Below are 16741 nucleotides of genomic sequence, written 5' to 3'. Positions count from 1 at the left end.
CTTATAAGAAGAATGCCATGGACGACTTTTTTTTTTTTTCATTCACTTCCCTTCCCAAGACAGAAGGAGACAGAGCGGAACGTCCAAGAACAGGACCAAGAGACCGGTTGGTCTTGTCTTGTCGTCGTCCCAGAACAACTGCAGCGGAAGGGAAGGGGGGAGGGGGGGGATAGAGTAGTTCTGGTTCTGGTCTGCTTTTTCGCCGCCAAGACGCCCAGCTGCCGAGCCCTTGGCATGGGCAACGTCAAGAGAGTGTCACGGCCAACACCATGGCGTGCGAGGTCCCAAGGATTTCTCGAAGGTTGAAAGGGGGAGATTTTCTCCCCCCTCGGGTTCGGAGAGCGGAGGGAAGGAATGGGGTGCTAGTAGGCTGAGGGAGCTTGAGGGAGGGAAAAGGAGCTACCGGAAGGGGCAGAATGGGAGTAGCGGGGAGAGAGGAATCGGGAGTCGGGGGTAAAGTGTAAGGAAGGAAGATAACACTCATTAAAGTGAACGAGTCAAAGAAATGAAGGGAGGAAAGAGGACAGACACACCACTTGCTGACGAGTTAAAAGAGAGATTATTTTCCTCTCCTCAGCTCCACCCTCTCTTCTACTTTCTTCCTATCTCTCCATCTTTTCATCTCCATCTCCCCCTCGGTGGGAAGGAGGAAGAGAGTATTTCCCTGCCTCGTCTTCGTCTGGAATTTCAAGCCCCGTCACCACCGTGTGCAGTGTTTGGGGTGTGTTGCAGGAGCAATGTTACCGTATCTGTACCGCGTGCCAAGATGCCAAGCCCCTGCGGGGATTTTGGTGGACGAGCAACGGTCCTTGATTGGATGGTGGCATTGCGAGCGTGTCCGTGATCCGCATTCGGAGGTTGGCTGGTCGGCTTGGCGGTATTACGACCAGATCACATCTAGCATAGCGCTGACCGCAGCCAAATACCCCCAACTAACTAATAATACATCTGCATTAATCGAGGTATTTCTTTGTGGCCGTCGTTACAAGTTCCCGATCTATCCTCTCCCGGGCATCGCAACGCCATACCCTCTTTTAGCACCTTCAACCGAGTCCATCCACTAGGAGAGCAGTCAAATACTATGACTTTGTATGTTGGGGTGAAACAAATCTAGATATGCTTTTCTTCCTCGACTCGAGTATCATGACGATCATGACCAAACATACAATGAATTATCTCGATGACCAGGGCTGCCTCTGAACCTCGGAAACGCAGCTTGGCCCTTCTTTTCTCCCTCTTCATATCTTCCCCGACGAGTGGCGCCCAGCCCAGCCCAGCCCCGCCGGGTATCTATCCATCTGGCATGCTCCTGCTTGGAAAAGCCGTATACCCGGCTTGGGTGGTGTTTCTGCTTCGTGTCCAGCTGGTCGATCCTATCAATAAATTAGGTAACCAGATGTCCGGTGGCGGTCTCCAAAGTCTTGTCCTTCAGTATGCTGTGCTACTTTATCAACAAATGGGTAACCCATCGTTAATCCTAAACATACCGACTCGGCCAGTCTCACTGCCAAACCACTTGTTTCGAATCAATCGACCCGGCTTAGCGACCCTTCTGTATGCCTAATCACGCCCCCTCTCTTGCCGAGAGATAGATTACGACTGCCATATGCCGGCCATGTGCCCTTCTGACTTAGCCGACATGACGACAGACTTTTCCCAACTTTTCCCTCCGCATCAGATTTGGACTCTGTGCGTATTATTGCGTGGCATGGCTTGAGGGCCCATGTTCATTTGATTTGCTCGTGATCAGCCTCCGTTCTGGCCGACTCTTCAGACCGTTTTCTCCCGTTGGTTCCATCCCCTCGCCCGCCAGATCCAGACTGTTCTTGGCTGCCACGCCCAGACTTCGGATGTGGAAACTCTCCTGCGCCTGTAACTCTTGGCCAGGGACATAGGGCCGATCCCGCATTGTAGACATGGCTTCCATGCAAGTATCACAGAACCATATTGGCTGTTCCCCTGTGGAACGATGTCCGGGATGCTACAAGGTACAGGGTAGCACTGTGCATATACCTCTATCCCACCCACCCTTCATTTTCCTCGGAACTCCCCCCAACCAACACTCCTGACGTCTGAATGCCATGTGAACTGCTGGTCCTTGACCCTCTTCTCCTCGGGTGCACAAATGCCCAATCACACTCTGCTTGTCCCACGCTAGCATGTACGGGGTTCTCAATACGTGGACGCCTTGCCGTTGTGGCTTGCCAACGTTGGTTGCAGGATCTAAGTGGCGTACAAGCCGCTGATGGTGGCGGCTTGAGATATTGTATATGGCCCCAACAGAAGAATGCAGACCATAAATCTCGCGGTTGTCATGATTTCGTTTCTGAACGCTGTCGCTGACCCAAGATTAGGTTGAAGCATATATCCATGCAAGACTCCTCGCTGTCAGGGGTATCTGACGCGATGGGTCACTTTCGTCGATCTAATCACTTTGATCTGTCTGAAAGATTAGTTGCGCTCAGTGTCTGCCGCATGTCCCTTTTGAGAAAGACCAACACCTGTTTTCTTTTCAGTCGTTGTCGAAGTGCACGCATTTCACACATCGGAGCGACCGCGTTCAGCGCTATTTGTTAGGATGCCCAGTCTGGTGCGGAGTTCTTGGGAAATCCAGCAGAATTTCACAGAGCAGTTCTTCAATAAGCAAACTTCAAGCCTTCAGACATTTACACTGACTACTCAGAATGCTTGAACTGCCCGTCACATCTTTGTCAGTCCTGTCTCGACACAGTCGCCACATTCAAATGACCCACCTGCAAGGAGTTGATGAAAAAGTGCCTAGATAACACATCAACTTTCATCTTCCCCCCTGCGTCCCATTGGAGGGTGTCACAGCAGACACTAGTGGAATCAGCAAGTAACATAGGCCCCATCGTCGGCAGAATAAGTTGCTGTGGCTGGCCATTTCCCGGGTGTCTGTTTGCTTTTTCTTTCGCCCCATCAGCTGCATATTAAGTCATCGGCAGGATCTCCTGTAACTTGTTATAACTCACCAGATATTCCTCCGGAATCTGGTTGTTTCACCGGGAACAATCAGGTGAGATCCCCGGTTCAGGCCCGGAATTGATGCCTGCCTTGTACACCGTAGATGGAGTGTTACTAGTGAAGCCAAGGATCTCTGGGTTTCTTCTAGAAGCGAAAAATGTCACATTTACATGTGTCTGAAGAATGCCTTTGTTGTTACTTATTTTCTCTTGGCTCTGAATGAATGGATATACACTATTTGGCCGTCGATTGGCTAGTCGGCTGTGCTACTGTATACTTATAGCTGTAGCATAGTGGGTGGACATTTCACATGAAAAGCTCTACTTTCCACGATGCTACTGTTCAGGAGAAACACGGTACAGTAACATTCCAAAGACTACTAGGTCTGTAGTAGCGTTAGACTTCAAGGTACGATATTTTCTCAGTAACGATCGTGAACTAGCGTCTTCTAAAAACTAACAACTAAACAATATCCGAAGCAATCTATTGAATCTGAGTCCATCCACTACTACATAAATATATCACTATATAGTAGTAATATTCATTACACCATCCATCGTGACTAACCTATATATTTAGTCACAACCCTTTATCCATATATCCATCCCTACTTCTCACATACACCCACCCTACACATACACACACATACATATATACACATCCACAGAAACCACATAAGAAGTGACCTCATCCCTCCCCGTCCCTTACAGCCACATCATGCTTCCTCCGTTTCAAACCCAGTCCCAGTCCACACACACACGAGAAGATGTAAGTAGCAACACCAGGACCATCTACGTGGTAACTCATCGTCACGGTTAAGGTTACTCTCCTGCATCTACTTACCTACTTGCTGTACATACCACACCTATACCTACTTCATCAGTCTCAGTTACAACAGTTGGCTACCTACCTTACCTAACCAGGTGACTAAGTAAGTAAGTAAGTAAGCGCAGCTGATCTCTGGTGTGATCTGATCTGATCTGATCTGATCGCATCCCATCTCAGCTGATGTGATCGCTGATCGTCGATGGGTTCGTGTTTCCGGTTTGTCTTCCCGCCCCTTTTCTACACACAGCATATAAGGAGGGGGGGAAGGGGAGGAAGGGAAGTGATCGCCTTTCAGATTATCTCATGTAAGTATGCAATGGTTGTGAATGTTTCTGTTGCATATATATTCTCCAATATAATCAAAAGAAATCACAATATACATAAAGCATGCTCGCTCACTAAATTCAACTCAAATTACCATGACTAAGTAGTATGTATCCACCTACATAACTACCTACCTATAGCAAGAACTCATTCTAGCCCCCCTAGAATCGCGTCATACATTCAAATTTGACTTCTTTCTAGACTACACATGGCAGTAGCGTTCCATGGGAAGGAAAAAAAATCCAATAAATAGATGGATAGACTAGCCCACAATCTGTCCGAGAAGTGACCCGCTAGACTAGGGATGAGAGAAAAACTTTATTATTTTAGCCTCTATGGTGTGGTGTATGAAATGCGTGGTCTAGCCGACGACGACGAAGACGATGATGATGATGATGGATAGGGTCATTATTAGGTCAGCTATTACTCTATCTACTAACTTCGTAGTAGGTTAGGTTAGAACCATACAAATATCTATATATCTGTCTATATTAGATTTTGCATTTCACTGGGTCCCGAGCTCGTTCCAAAAAATGTGATAATGGGAGGAGAAAAGTAGGGGGGTGGAGTTGCATTTGTGGTGCACTGCGCTTGCAGAACAGCCACTTTACCCTACCCTACATCCCTCTTTAGGACTAGTGAGTACAGTTGCGTGATTAGCTAAGCGGGTCAAGGCACCAAGGCGCCAATACCACACAAGGCATGGTGACTGACCGCGACCGTCGCCGTCACCGGAAGCCGGGCCATGCCGAAGGTGACATTTTCGGTTGGTCGGCTAGACCCAAAACGTGTGGTCTGTGCCTGAGGGGTAGACTAAATGTTAGATACTACCATGCCCCTTAGTAACTCGATCATAATCGACAGTGGAGGGCTTAGAAGGGCTATGTTAGTTAGACTACCTTAGCTACTTTTTGGGGGCTGAAACTACTCAGCCTGCTTGAGGTTATTACTATTGCTATTGCTGTTCTTATGATTGGTTTGGGGAAAGGGAAAATAAAAAAAAGGTTTCGCTCAAGTCGTACAGTGATTAGGTTTATCTTCCTGGAAGCATCTCGATGAGATGTGAAGAGAAGAGATGACAAATGAATAGTGGGAGAAATATATTGACCGATGATGATGACCTGTCGATTTATTTTTTCCTTTTTCTTTTCTCGATGTGGATATATACAACACATGTGGTCTACTTGCTTGGTACATAAGCCGGCCAGCGGGCTGGGACTGTGAGACACCCTGACAGATAGGTAGACAGGCAGACCTGGCAGGGAGGGAAACTACCAAGAATCGTGATCCCTACCCTAGCTATCTACCTACCTACATACTTAGGTACATAAGTACATACATACAAAGAAGGATTGTGTGAAAGCGGCGGCAGAAGCAGCTACTAAAGAGTGGATCCGCATGATGTTGTGTAACGTTGGCAGAACGGGGAAAATAGCAGGGAAGAAAGAGAAGGGAAGGGGGAAGAAAGAGACGGAGAGGAGAGGGGCGCCGCGGCGCGCGCGCGGCCTCGGGGGGTAAAGAAAAGAGGAGACGAGACTCATGGAATCCATGACAGCCCAGTTCCTGCTGGCGGTTAGCAGTCAGTAAGGAAGGTAGGTTGGTTGCCCTGTCACGTCCGTTTTTAGTTCTGAATTATTTTATTTTGTTCTGATTTTTCCATTTTCGAATTTTATATTTCACTTGCACGGATTCAGAAATTCTTTACTTTTTACTCTTATTCCATAGTTTTATATTTTCTTTTCCCTTTTCCTGCTTTTTTTTTTTTTTTTTTTTTTTTTTCTCTTTTTTTTTTTTTTTTTTTTTTTTTTTTTTTTTTTTTTTTTTTTTTTTTTTTTTTTTTTTTTTTTTTTTTTTTTTTTTTTTTTTTTTGGTCCCTAGCGCTGGCTGGGTCCCTGTGCGCAAACTGGCGCAGCAGCAGGCATACCTGCATAAACCATCGGCAGTCATCAGATCAGCCTGTCAAAAGGCGTCGTACAGGTGGAACAGAATATGTACGGAGTATGTCGGGGGTGGGCGTGTCTGTGTGTGTCGTGGAATCTGGAAAGTTAGTTTAAATATTTATTTTTTTCTTCTTCTTCTTTTTTATGCATCTATTGCCTAGATTGCACTTTCTAGATTTCCTACCTACAGCGATGTTCATGCGGGCGTCGGTGTCTACTAACTTGGTCTTGTCGTGTCTGCCTACCTGTCCGCTTGTCGGGCTGTATGTTGCATATGGGCCCCCTCTCCACCCCCGGCTGGAAGTTGCTTCGTAAAGTAAGCGCCGTGCGCGCATGGGTGATGATGATAAGCTGCAAGAAACTAACTAGCTAATCAAAACAGGGATTGATTTAATTAACGGTGACAATTAATTAAGTCAACGAATCCCTGCTGCCCAGAAGGTGGTATTGGTGCTATGTGCTGGGCTGTACAATTGTCTATCTAGTTTGTAGTTCATGATATAGAGAAGGTGGGAGGAAGAGAGAAATGAAGCTCCCTATCTATCTATCTATCTATCTACTAGCGTAAGCGATTAGCCTGAATTATGTGCATGCATATTTGGACTCCTTTGCTGTACCTAAGCAGGCAGACAAGCAAGCAAGCAAGCACTGCGTTGGACAAGAATAGAACACCCGATGTGCTCCGTCGAAAGGGTTGTTGCTCACCCCCTTGCTATACAAATCTGCCCGAGTAACCCACATACCGACCACATTGTCAATGCATTGTTTGTCCTCCTGCTATCGTGTTTCAGGTACATTGCTGGGCGGCATTCATCACCGTATGCCGGTTGCGAAGAATGGGTGGATAACTGGGTGGGTGGCAGCTCCGGTCGGCCGGGTTTGCGATCTGGTATGTAAGATGGAGGGAATCCGTGCCTTGCCTTGCCTCTCCACTGGGCTGAGGGTGACTGTCACTCACTCTTTGCCAGGCAGGGGGGGGTGGATAGTAGTACTACTAGGGGGTTGTAGTATGGGGTAGAAATGCCCCTAGCTATATTACTTGCTGGTTGACATTTCTTTTCTTTTCTTATTTCTTTTAATTTACTTTTTCGCTCTTACATTCTTACTCCATCCGACTTAAAGCTTGTTGGGGGGTATAAATATACTGTGTAGACCAAGTGAATTGTTGTCGGGTGCTGGTCGAGTCCCTTAGGAGCGACTTGATTTGGAAAAACGCACTCGGATCCGACACGAGAATAGGGGCCCGAAGCCGCTCATCATGAATCACTCCTTTCCTGAATGGTGAAAGAAAGTCATACCTTATTATCCACCCGTCGCTAGAAGCTCCCACTGTGCCCATTTTTAGTTAGTCTGCCGGCACTGGGACCCTGATATGGCAAAGCTGCGAAAAAGTCCCAAAGGGGGGAGTGTGGCTTTCCGAAGAAATGATACGAGTGTTGGGAAGAAGAGAATGTATTAGCCCGTTAGGTGGCTTCTTGTATTTTCGTGGTTCCGTGCGGTTGCTACTAGTTAGTGCGGAAGAAGGGGGGAGGGGAGAGATGATTTGAGAGGCGAGGAAGGGTAGTAGTAGTAGTAGTAGGGGAGAAAGGGAAAAGAGCGAAAAGGGAAGTACTGTGGGAAAAAAAAAAATAAAAAAAAAAATAAAAAAAAATAGGAAAGAAAATGAAATGGGAGAAAAGAGAAAAAGGACAAAGGATCGGCCCACCCAGGTGATGTATCAAGATCATCGACACCAACAAGCCGACGGATCAGCATCGGGAACGGCCCACTCAAAGGAATCCGTTAAGAATCTGTGGCTGGTGGCTGGTGCCGGTAGGTGGCATTTCCCATGCGTGGGATCTGGCCTAGAGTGCTTAGATAAGCCTGCCGCTGCGGCAGTCCCGCGGCTGAAGCCTCTGAACGAGCCATGACGGAAGGGGCGAAAACTGAGGAAAAAGCAACTTGCCCTCCCGATTCGCTACCCTGCTCTAGCAAATACTAGGTTTAAGCGTCACCTCTCCCACAAAAACAGATTAACAATGAAGTTCCAGGGAAACCTAAATTCTCTCTTTGTTTGATCTCTTCGGTACCTTGCCCTCCCCAAAATGTGGGCAATCGAGGCGCCTGCAGACCGCTGAGCATAGCCGGGAAGATGCAGGATTGGCTGGGTGCACTGGCACCTGGTCACTTTGATTTAGCGCAGAAAGGGATTACTGTGATAGAAGGAAGGGGAGGGGGGGAGATAATTTGGCCTGGGTTATTTATTGGTTGACGAACCCAGCTGTCGTTGCGCGGTGCCGCCGGCAAGACCATGGGGCCGAGCATTGGGAGCGTGAACTCATCATTACAGTAGAGGGGGGTCTCCTACTCCATCTGTACGCAAGTGCATGTATTGTCCGGCACCGAGGGAGGGCACAGTAAGCAAGCCGTTTCTGGGTGAGCCATTGGGGAGAGAGAGACAGACAGACTGAGAGGGGGGGCGGACTGCAACATTTGGACTTTGCAGGTGGTCCGAGTGTGGAGTACGCCTCATGCCTGACTAGGCTGCCGGGAGCTTAGGTGGTTGAGCTTATGGCCATACACCAGTCAGGTAGCGCAGCATGTCGGTTGAGGGCCCCACAGCCGCAGTCAGGAATTATTGGCGGCCCTCCGTACATATGGCACTAATTTATTAAATAATAAATAAAAGAAATAAAAATGGGCACGGGGAAGAGAGGTCAGTCCGGGTGGGTCTAGGTTCCATGGCCCACCTGCAGGCCCCCATCGGCGAGTCACAACCGGGGGTTCGTGCTAGACTTACCACACCCCCTCCCTCTCCATCCATCCCTGGAGGTGCCTTCCTGGCTCCGGCGCTTGCATCCTCGTCAAACACTGCCCTGTTTCGGGGCGGTTCGACTCCATACCCACTAAACCTTTCGCTGAACCCGTAGTGTGTGGCCCCCCTCTTTTCTTCTCTCTCCACTCTAGTCAATTTGAGGCTACTGCTCATAGTCGCTCATTTTTATTTTTTCCCACTTTTTCTAATTTAATTCGTTTCATTTTCCTAAAAATTTACTTTTTTTTTTTCCCTTTTCTTAAATTTGCTCTTAACTTAACTCGTAACTATCACATCCGCCCCACCTGCCAACATGACGCTAAACCCTTGTCCATAGCACAATCACACTGCAATATTCACCCCCTCATTGTAGGGGTAGAGAGAGAGAGAGAGAAGAAGAAGAAGCGACAAAACTAAAAGTAGGGACACAGTGTGATGTAGACAGTTAGGAACTTCCCATGACCTAGCACGCGTGAAGTACAGGTGGGTGTTAGTATGGGATACATATAGATGTCGCGTGTATCAAAATATATTTGCGTCATCAGTCATTTTTTTTTTATCCTACCTTTCTTTTTCGGCGTCTTCCTCGCCGTCTCATTCTAATCCGCCCTTGAGCAGGCGATCGCTTCATATCAAAGGGCCATACATAGATTCGTTCAAAGTGGAGAGCTATATATGGAATAATAGGCAATGATGTGGATAAAAACATTTTGCGAGTCCATAGTCCTTTTTATATAAGTCAGTTTTGTTTATTGTTATTATCATTATTATTATTATCTCACTGGTGCCGTGGTCTGCATGATGCTTATAAGAGTATCTAGCTTGGGTGAATGCATCCTCCGGCGCTCACCTGAGTTTCCGGGCGCCCGGAAAATATTAACTGTAAATACCCGCGGACACGACTCCAGGTTGTCCCCACCCGCTAGGCCGTTCCTGGACGTAAAGCTGCCTGTCTTCGGCTTGGCGCCGGACGACCGCCATCTCAGCTTTTCCGTGCTTTCCTTTGGTTTCGCTGACTGCTGGAGAGCTGCACAACCACTAGCGCCGCTTGGCAAATTTCGCCCTCTACCACCAGCCCCTCGACCTTTCCCTCCTCTCTTCCCATTTCCTCTCCCTCTCTTTTCTTCCCTTTCCCTCTCTCTCTTCTTCCCTTTTCTTTCTGCTTTGGCTTCCCCTACCCCGTAACTTGACCTTTGCTTGGCCCTTGGTCTTCCAATTCCACTCCCCCCATCCCTCACTTTTATCTTCCCACTCTCTCAGCCTTCCCGCCCGCTTTTGCCTCATCTTGCTTGTTTCTGACTCGTGCCTCTTCCATTTCAATCCTTTGCCCCCTTCCCCGTAGTTGTTGATTGTCGCTCCACACGCTTGTTCCTTTCCGTCCCCAGCCATATACCTGCATTTTGGACTTGATTGATCCTGCACGTTCGTTGCCGCTCGAGTTTCGCAGCATCTACCTCACCACGAGCGACCAGGAATCGTCCCGTTTCGCATTCCTTCAATTACACCCTGTCGTCGTGACGACGTTTGGTTCTAGACTCGCTAGCGCGGCAGTTATCTTGGGAACCGTTTTCCTGGACGCGGTCGCGCTTCATTTGAACATCATTGGGTGACTGGTTTGCGCGACTACGTCCATCGGGACTGTGCGACCTCTCAGTGACACGGGCGCTCATTGCATCACCTGTGTCGCAAAGACGAGCTAAAAGCTTCATTCTGTCAACACCTGGATATATCGCGTTCTGTGTCAACGCCGACCGGCCACGATGGCTCATACCCAACCGTCTCCCACGGGAGGCGTCACCCCTCACCATGGCCATCTCGCAGCTCACCCCCAGGTCAATGGTCACATGCCGTTGCAGTCTCAAAGCCAGAAAGGCCCTCCTTTGAGTACTGCCCAGAAGATCGCCGCGCTCAATGAGCAGGTTTGGCTTCAGATTGGTAAGTAAATGGCGGATCTGCGTCTCGCTAGAAGAGCGCGCCGACCGTTCAGCAAAGCGACGGCTACTGACAGTGTCCGCACAGGAAACCTCACCGAAATGATCGGCGACTTGGATGGTGCCATGAACGCCTACGAGCAAGCTTTACGGCACAACCAGTGGTCAATTCCCGCGATGAATGCGATCTCGTGTATTCTGCGGACAAAGGAACAGTTTCCCAAGGCGATTGAGTATCTTCAGAATATTCTCAAGTTGGATCCGACCAGTGGAGAAACTTGGGGCAGTTTAGGTACTTGACGCTGGTATCGTCTACATGTTCTTAAGTGTGCTAACAACAGTCGCTTCTTAGGTCATTGTCATTTGATGATGGATAATCTGCAAGAGGCGTATACCTCCTACCAACAGGCTCTGTACCACTTGCGCGATCCCAAGGTTAGTGAAGATGTACGCGTGGCATGCGAGAGTAATGGCTAACATTATTGTTTTCCTAGGAGCCCAAGTTGTGGTATGGCATCGGTATCCTTTACGATCGCTATGGCTCTCTCGACCACGCCGAAGAAGCCTTCTCCCAGGTCATGCGCATGGCCCCTGATTTCGAAAAGGCCAATGAGATCTACTTCAGGTTGGGAATAATATACAAGCAGCAGCAGAAGTTCACTCAGAGTTTGGAGGTATGTTCCGAAGGTTACTATACCGTCTCGTTCTTGTGCTGATTCCGTTCAGTGTTTCAAATATATCGTTGCCGACCCGCCTCGCCCGTTGACGGAAGAGGACATCTGGTTCCAGATCGGCCATGTCCATGAGCAGCAGAAGGATGTATGGGATTTCTGATCACCGAAGAAAATGATTATGATGACTAACGAACTTGCAGTTCGAAGCTGCGCAGCAAGCTTACCGGCGGGTTCTGGACCGCGATCCCAACCATGCGAAGGTTCTGCAACAGCTTGGGTGGCTGTTCCATCAACAAAGCAACAACTACACTAGCCAGGAGAAGGCTATTGAGTTCCTTGAGAAGTCTGTCAGCGCAGGTAGGTTCCTTGCATCGGTCTACGCATTTCTTCCGCTCATATCCTATCAGACAACAGCGATGCCCAAAGCTGGTATCTTCTCGGTCGCTGCTACATGTCGCAAGCCAAGTACCCCAAGGCCTATGAAGCTTATCAGCAAGCCGTTTACCGAGACGGTCGGAACCCGACTTTCTGGTGCTCGATTGGTGTGCTCTATTACCAGATCAATCAGTACCGCGATGCTTTGGATGCCTACTCTCGTGCTATTCGTTTGAACCCCTACATTTCCGAAGTGTGGTACGATCTGGGAACTCTGGTGAGTGTTCATATCCAATGTGAGTCGGCTGGTGGAAAGGCTAATATATAAGCAGTACGAGTCTTGCAACAACCAGATTGCGGACGCGCTTGATGCGTACGGTCGGGCTGCTGACCTCGACCCGACCAATGTCCATATCAAAGCGCGCCTGCAGCTCCTTCAAAGCCAATTGTCCGGTTCCAGTCAGGGCAACGCTCCCGCTCCTCAACCGCAAGATGTCCATCCCCAAGCTTATCAAGCTCCGGGCGTAGGAGCGCCTCCGGCGCCTCAATGGGGTGCACCAGCGCCAACCGGTGGTCCACCCCCGCAGGCTCCCGCTCCACCAAGACAGATAGCTGACTGGAACCGTGGCATCAATGAACTCCAGTCCCAGGCACAGGCACAAGCCGCCAATGGTTTTGACCACCGTGACACCGTCCGTGCTCCCGCCTCTCTACAGCAACCAAGCCCGCGACAAGAACCCGGAAGAGGCTTCCCCGATGCTATGCGTGCGCAGCCCACCCGCTCCCCGAAGACTACCCTTACCGGCCCGGGTGTTTACGGACAGCCCCATGGCCTTCAGCTTGCCAACCCCCCACCTAACGCCCTCGATCGTGCTGCTGCCGCGACTGCTTTCTCGCCGGCTACTCGTGGCCCCTTGCCGCCCGCTCCTCCCGGCCCCCCCGCTGCTCCGGGTGCTCCAAATGGCCCTGCGTCAGCAAACGCTCTGCCTCCCTACCATCGCCCGTTCACCCCACCCACTGAGGTTCGACCCTTGCGTGATGAACGGCCTTCATCGCCCGGCTCTACGTACCCCCACCAGCAGTATCACCATGGCCCAAGTCTCCCTGCCGGCATTGCTGGCGGTGCTCCTCCTCCGGCCTCTGCTATTAGTGCTGCTGAGGCTGCCGCTCGCGAGCGTGAAGAACGTCCTGGTTCGGCCATGAAGCGCGGCCGAGAGTGGGAGGCGGAGGCTGGACCTGCCAAGAAGATCGCCAATGAAGAGAGTCGTGCTCGCCTCGACGATCAGCTTTCTCGTCGTGTCACTCCTCCAAACCGTATGCCGTCCCCCGGGGAGATGCAGCGACGCAGTTCTTCGGAAATCCGCCGTGAGGACCAGCGTCGCGTCAACGAGAACTACCATCCTTCTGAGGCGGCTCACCACCCTCCTACGTTGCCTTCTATCCAGCACATGCCCCCTCACCCGTCTGGCCCTAGTCTCCCACCTATGGCCGAAAGCTCTGCAGCGCCTTCCACCGGACCGCCGTCGGGTCCCTCTTCTGCCCCGGTCCAGGTGAAGGAGGAGCCTGCGCGCGGCGAACAGGCTCCCGCACATGAGCCCGCGGCGCGGAAGATGGACGTGGACGAAAACTACGATGACGACGATGATGAGAAACGAGCCAGTGCTGTGGTGAAGGGAAGCCCTCATGCTGCTGGATCGAGCAACAACGGTAGCAATGGTGTTCTGAGTGCTGGCAACCCCCCTACGCCAGCGAAGCCGGAATCTGCGGTTTAGAAGCTTGTGGTGCGGCACCACTTGATGTATTATGTGAGGTGGATTGATGGGTCTAACGCGGCTCAAGGAAAGAAGAGTCCGAATGAAAGTTTTGGTCATGAGAAGTCACACTGCCCTCGTTTGCTACCCCTCTTGTTTCCTTGAATTCGTCTATATATTTCTTTTCCGACTTTCGGTGGCAGTTCCGTTCATGTACTGTTTTACCACCCAGGCTTGTTTGTATTGTAGGATTGGCATTTTAAGGGGCGGTCTTGATGGTCGTTTGTTTCCAAAGTTCTATTCAATTGTGTGTGTGTGCGTGTCTGTGAATGAGTACTTTCTGCTGGGTGATATACTTGCCCTGGGCAGTTCGGAAATCCAAAACACTGATCTACATTCTACTCCACTTTCAAGGATGATGATTTTTCTCGCATGTATGGCAACGATGAAGGTAGTCAAGACAAGTAGAATGAACTGAGACTGGGAGATCAGCCAAAACGTTGCCGATGAACGCGGCGAGCGTCAACGGAGGCTACTAGCGCCAAGTCTCACCGTGCGTTTCAATCGTGGGGACGCTCCTTACGGGGGCGTTTAATTCTGGGTCTGGGACTCCGGTGGATGTCGGGTCAAATCCAGGTCGAACGGTTTTCCGTCAGGAATCGTACAGCCTTGCAGCCTGCCGTGTTTCGTTGGCCAACGAAGTTCAGCAGCAGGTTCCCGCCAAAGCATTGTAATTATAGGGCGCATGGATGGCCTTTCCAGCATTGTGGATGGGCGCGCAATAGATTACCCTAAGTAGGGCAATGGCGCAGACGCTGGGAGGAGAGCACTGGATCTGGTAAAATTGCCGACCGGGTGATTCGCCCGACCGCAAAGGAACCTCGTGACCGTGGGCTGTGCTGCCTGAGGCAGAAAGGAACTCAGGTCTCGGTCCCAGGGTCGCTTAACCCGAATGGGAAATAGGCGCCAAGACTTCGCTTAGATCAGCCCACATTCGTTAAGCGTGCAAAATACGACTTTCGGCAAACTCAGAGATAGACACTCTCACTCACCACTTCGACGACTAACGACAACAGGGTCAAGATGTAAGTCGTCCTGCTGCGATATATGATAATTGTTGACCTCAAGGAATAATGTCGCTAATTCAATTTATTTTACAGGAGTCACCGGAAGTACGAAGCGCCTCGGCACGGTTCGTCAACCTACTTTGCGACCTCTCAAACGATATTGGAATCTCGAGGTCTTGTGTGTGGATGGTATACTGACTTGGATTTCGACAGGCTCTCTTGCCTACCTCCCCCGCAAGCGCGCCGCCCGCCACCGTGGAAAGGTCAAGAGGTTAGTTTTTGGCCCGCGAAGACGAGACGCAAAAATCGGAGTTTGATGGACATATACTGAACTGTTCGGCAGCTTCCCCAAGGATGACCCCAAGAAGCCCGTCCACCTGACGGCCACCATGGGCTACAAGGCCGGTATGACCACCGTCGTCCGTGACCTTGACCGTCCCGGTGCCAAGATGCACAAGAAGGAAGTTGTCGAGGCTGCTACCGTCATCGAGACTCCTCCCGTACGTGGACCCCTTGGTAGGAAGAAGGCAGAAAAAAAAAATCTTTTTCTGGCCTGGCGATTGTGGATCTGTTCAATGACTGACATATCTTGATTTATAGCTTGTCGCTGTCGGTGTTGTCGGTTACATTGAGACTCCCCGTGGTCTCCGCTCTCTCACCACCGTCTGGGCTGAGCACCTGAGCGACGAGGTCAAGCGCCGCTTCTACAAGAACTGGTACAAGAGCAAGAAGAAGGCTTTCACCAAGTACGCCAAGAAGCACGCCGAGGAGAACGGTGCTTCCATCACCCGCGAGCTCGAGCGCATCAAGAAGTACTGCACTGTCGTCCGTGTCCTCGCCCACACCCAAGTCCGCAAGACTCCCCTCAAGCAGAAGAAGGCCCACTTGATGGAGATCCAGGTCAACGGTGGCTCCGTTGCCGACAAGGTTGACTTCGCCCGCAACCTGTTCGAGAAGCCCATCGAGATCGACTCCATCTTCGAGAAGGACGAGATGATCGATGTCATCGCCGTCACCAAGGGTCACGGTTTCCAGGGTGTCACCAGCCGTTGGGGCACCAAGAAGCTTCCCCGTAAGACTCACAAGGGTCTGCGTAAGGTCGCTTGTATCGGTGCCTGGCACCCTAACCACGTCCAGTGGACTGTTGCCCGTGCTGGTCAGATGGGTTACCACCACCGTACCTCTTGCAACCACAAGGTCTTCCGTGTTGGCAAGGGCTCCGACGAGGGTAACGCCTCCACTGACTTCGATATCTCCAAGAAGCAGATCACCCCGTAAGTAGCCTCTTCTCTAAAATAAACTGAAAGACCTTGGACGCTAACAATCTTCTGCAGCATGGGTGGCTTCGTTCACTACGGTGAGGTCAAGAACGACTTCGTTCTCCTTAAGGGTTCCGTCCCCGGTGTTAAGAAGCGTGTCATGACCCTCCGCAAGACCCTGTACCCCCAGACCAGCCGCAGGGCCACCGAGAAGATCGAGCTCAAGTGGATCGATACCTCCTCCAAGTTCGGTCACGGTGCTTTCCAGACCCCCGAGGAGAAGCGTGCCTTCATGGGTACCCTCAAGAAGGACCTGGAGACTTCCGCTTAAGGTGTTTATGGCAATGGTTCGGTGTAGTGCAAATTATATTACGTTTCAATAAAAGCGAAGAATACCTTTCACTTTTTCCTATGGTGTCACGGTAGTTTACGTAGCAATAATAATGTGTTGGATTTTATCTTATCTGCCTTGAATCTCTGCACGGCATCGAGGAGACCTCAGAAGAATCTTCATAAGGGGTTCCGCCTAGTAGGCAAGGCATGGTGTGTGCGTAGACTCCGATGCAAATTTTCCACGATCGGGTCGACCTATCCCGTTCAAGACCACCAAGACCAAGGAGTCGTCCAACAGCTATCGCCCCTCGACCTCTTCACTGGCTGCTTGTCTGTCCCTGTTCCACTCCATCCTTCTAGAAGCCATCCAATTAATCCCTCTGTTGTCCATTTAAGCACCAATCAGATGACCGCCGCAAGTCTGCGCCGCTGGCCGCTCAGCCGCACTGGCCATTGCGTCATTGATCCCATCGTGCCTTG

General features: G+C 50.4%; 6 protein-coding genes across 6 annotated transcripts; 3 read left to right on the top strand and 3 right to left on the bottom strand.

Annotated features, from left to right (window-relative positions):
• Positions 1-142: 142 nt before the first annotated feature.
• Positions 143-722, bottom strand: BDQ94DRAFT_146615 (uncharacterized protein). The gene has a single exon (XM_026766860.1). The coding sequence runs from the start codon at positions 482-484 to the stop codon at positions 245-247; it is 240 nt and encodes a 79-aa protein (XP_026624784.1). The 5' UTR covers positions 485-722; the 3' UTR covers positions 143-244.
• A 428-nt stretch (positions 723-1150) lies between these two features.
• Positions 1151-3792, bottom strand: BDQ94DRAFT_160441 (uncharacterized protein; the record flags this gene model as incomplete). Its single annotated transcript, XM_026769219.1, has 9 exons — positions 1151-1373; positions 1466-1552; positions 1645-1687; positions 1768-1959; positions 2062-2333; positions 2434-2566; positions 2750-2916; positions 3025-3200; positions 3742-3792. The coding sequence occupies 9 exons, from the start codon at positions 3790-3792 to the stop codon at positions 1151-1153; spliced, it is 1344 nt and encodes a 447-aa protein (XP_026624783.1).
• A 1119-nt stretch (positions 3793-4911) lies between these two features.
• Positions 4912-5415, bottom strand: BDQ94DRAFT_56556 (uncharacterized protein). The gene has a single exon (XM_026776066.1). The coding sequence runs from the start codon at positions 5310-5312 to the stop codon at positions 5028-5030; it is 285 nt and encodes a 94-aa protein (XP_026624782.1). The 5' UTR covers positions 5313-5415; the 3' UTR covers positions 4912-5027.
• Positions 5416-6645: 1230 nt separating this feature from the next.
• BDQ94DRAFT_146611 (uncharacterized protein) lies at positions 6646-6986 on the top strand. Its single transcript, XM_026766859.1, has one exon. The coding sequence runs from the start codon at positions 6753-6755 to the stop codon at positions 6972-6974; it is 222 nt and encodes a 73-aa protein (XP_026624781.1). The 5' UTR covers positions 6646-6752; the 3' UTR covers positions 6975-6986.
• A 3023-nt stretch (positions 6987-10009) lies between these two features.
• cyc8 (putative transcriptional corepressor Cyc8) lies at positions 10010-14274 on the top strand. Its single transcript, XM_026766858.1, has 9 exons — positions 10010-10806; positions 10891-11094; positions 11155-11237; positions 11297-11476; positions 11529-11621; positions 11677-11833; positions 11884-12128; positions 12184-14076; positions 14155-14274. Exons 1-8 carry the CDS (start codon positions 10632-10634, stop codon positions 13621-13623), a joined length of 2577 nt encoding a protein of 858 aa, XP_026624780.1. The 5' UTR covers positions 10010-10631; the 3' UTR covers positions 13624-14076; positions 14155-14274.
• Positions 14275-14639: 365 nt separating this feature from the next.
• rpL3 (60S ribosomal protein uL3) lies at positions 14640-16479 on the top strand. Its single transcript, XM_026766857.1, has 6 exons — positions 14640-14687; positions 14763-14794; positions 14883-14940; positions 15013-15169; positions 15270-15943; positions 16004-16479. Coding segments are annotated over exons 1-6 (1179 nt in total). The 5' UTR covers positions 14640-14685; the 3' UTR covers positions 16260-16479.
• Positions 16480-16741: the final 262 nt, after the last annotated feature.

The sequence above is a fragment of the Aspergillus welwitschiae genome, assembly GCF_003344945.1.
Source record: "Aspergillus welwitschiae strain CBS 139.54b unplaced genomic scaffold BDQ94scaffold_22, whole genome shotgun sequence".
NCBI classification, from domain to species: domain Eukaryota; kingdom Fungi; phylum Ascomycota; class Eurotiomycetes; order Eurotiales; family Aspergillaceae; genus Aspergillus; species Aspergillus welwitschiae.
This window is presented reverse-complemented; position numbering and strand designations above follow the sequence as displayed.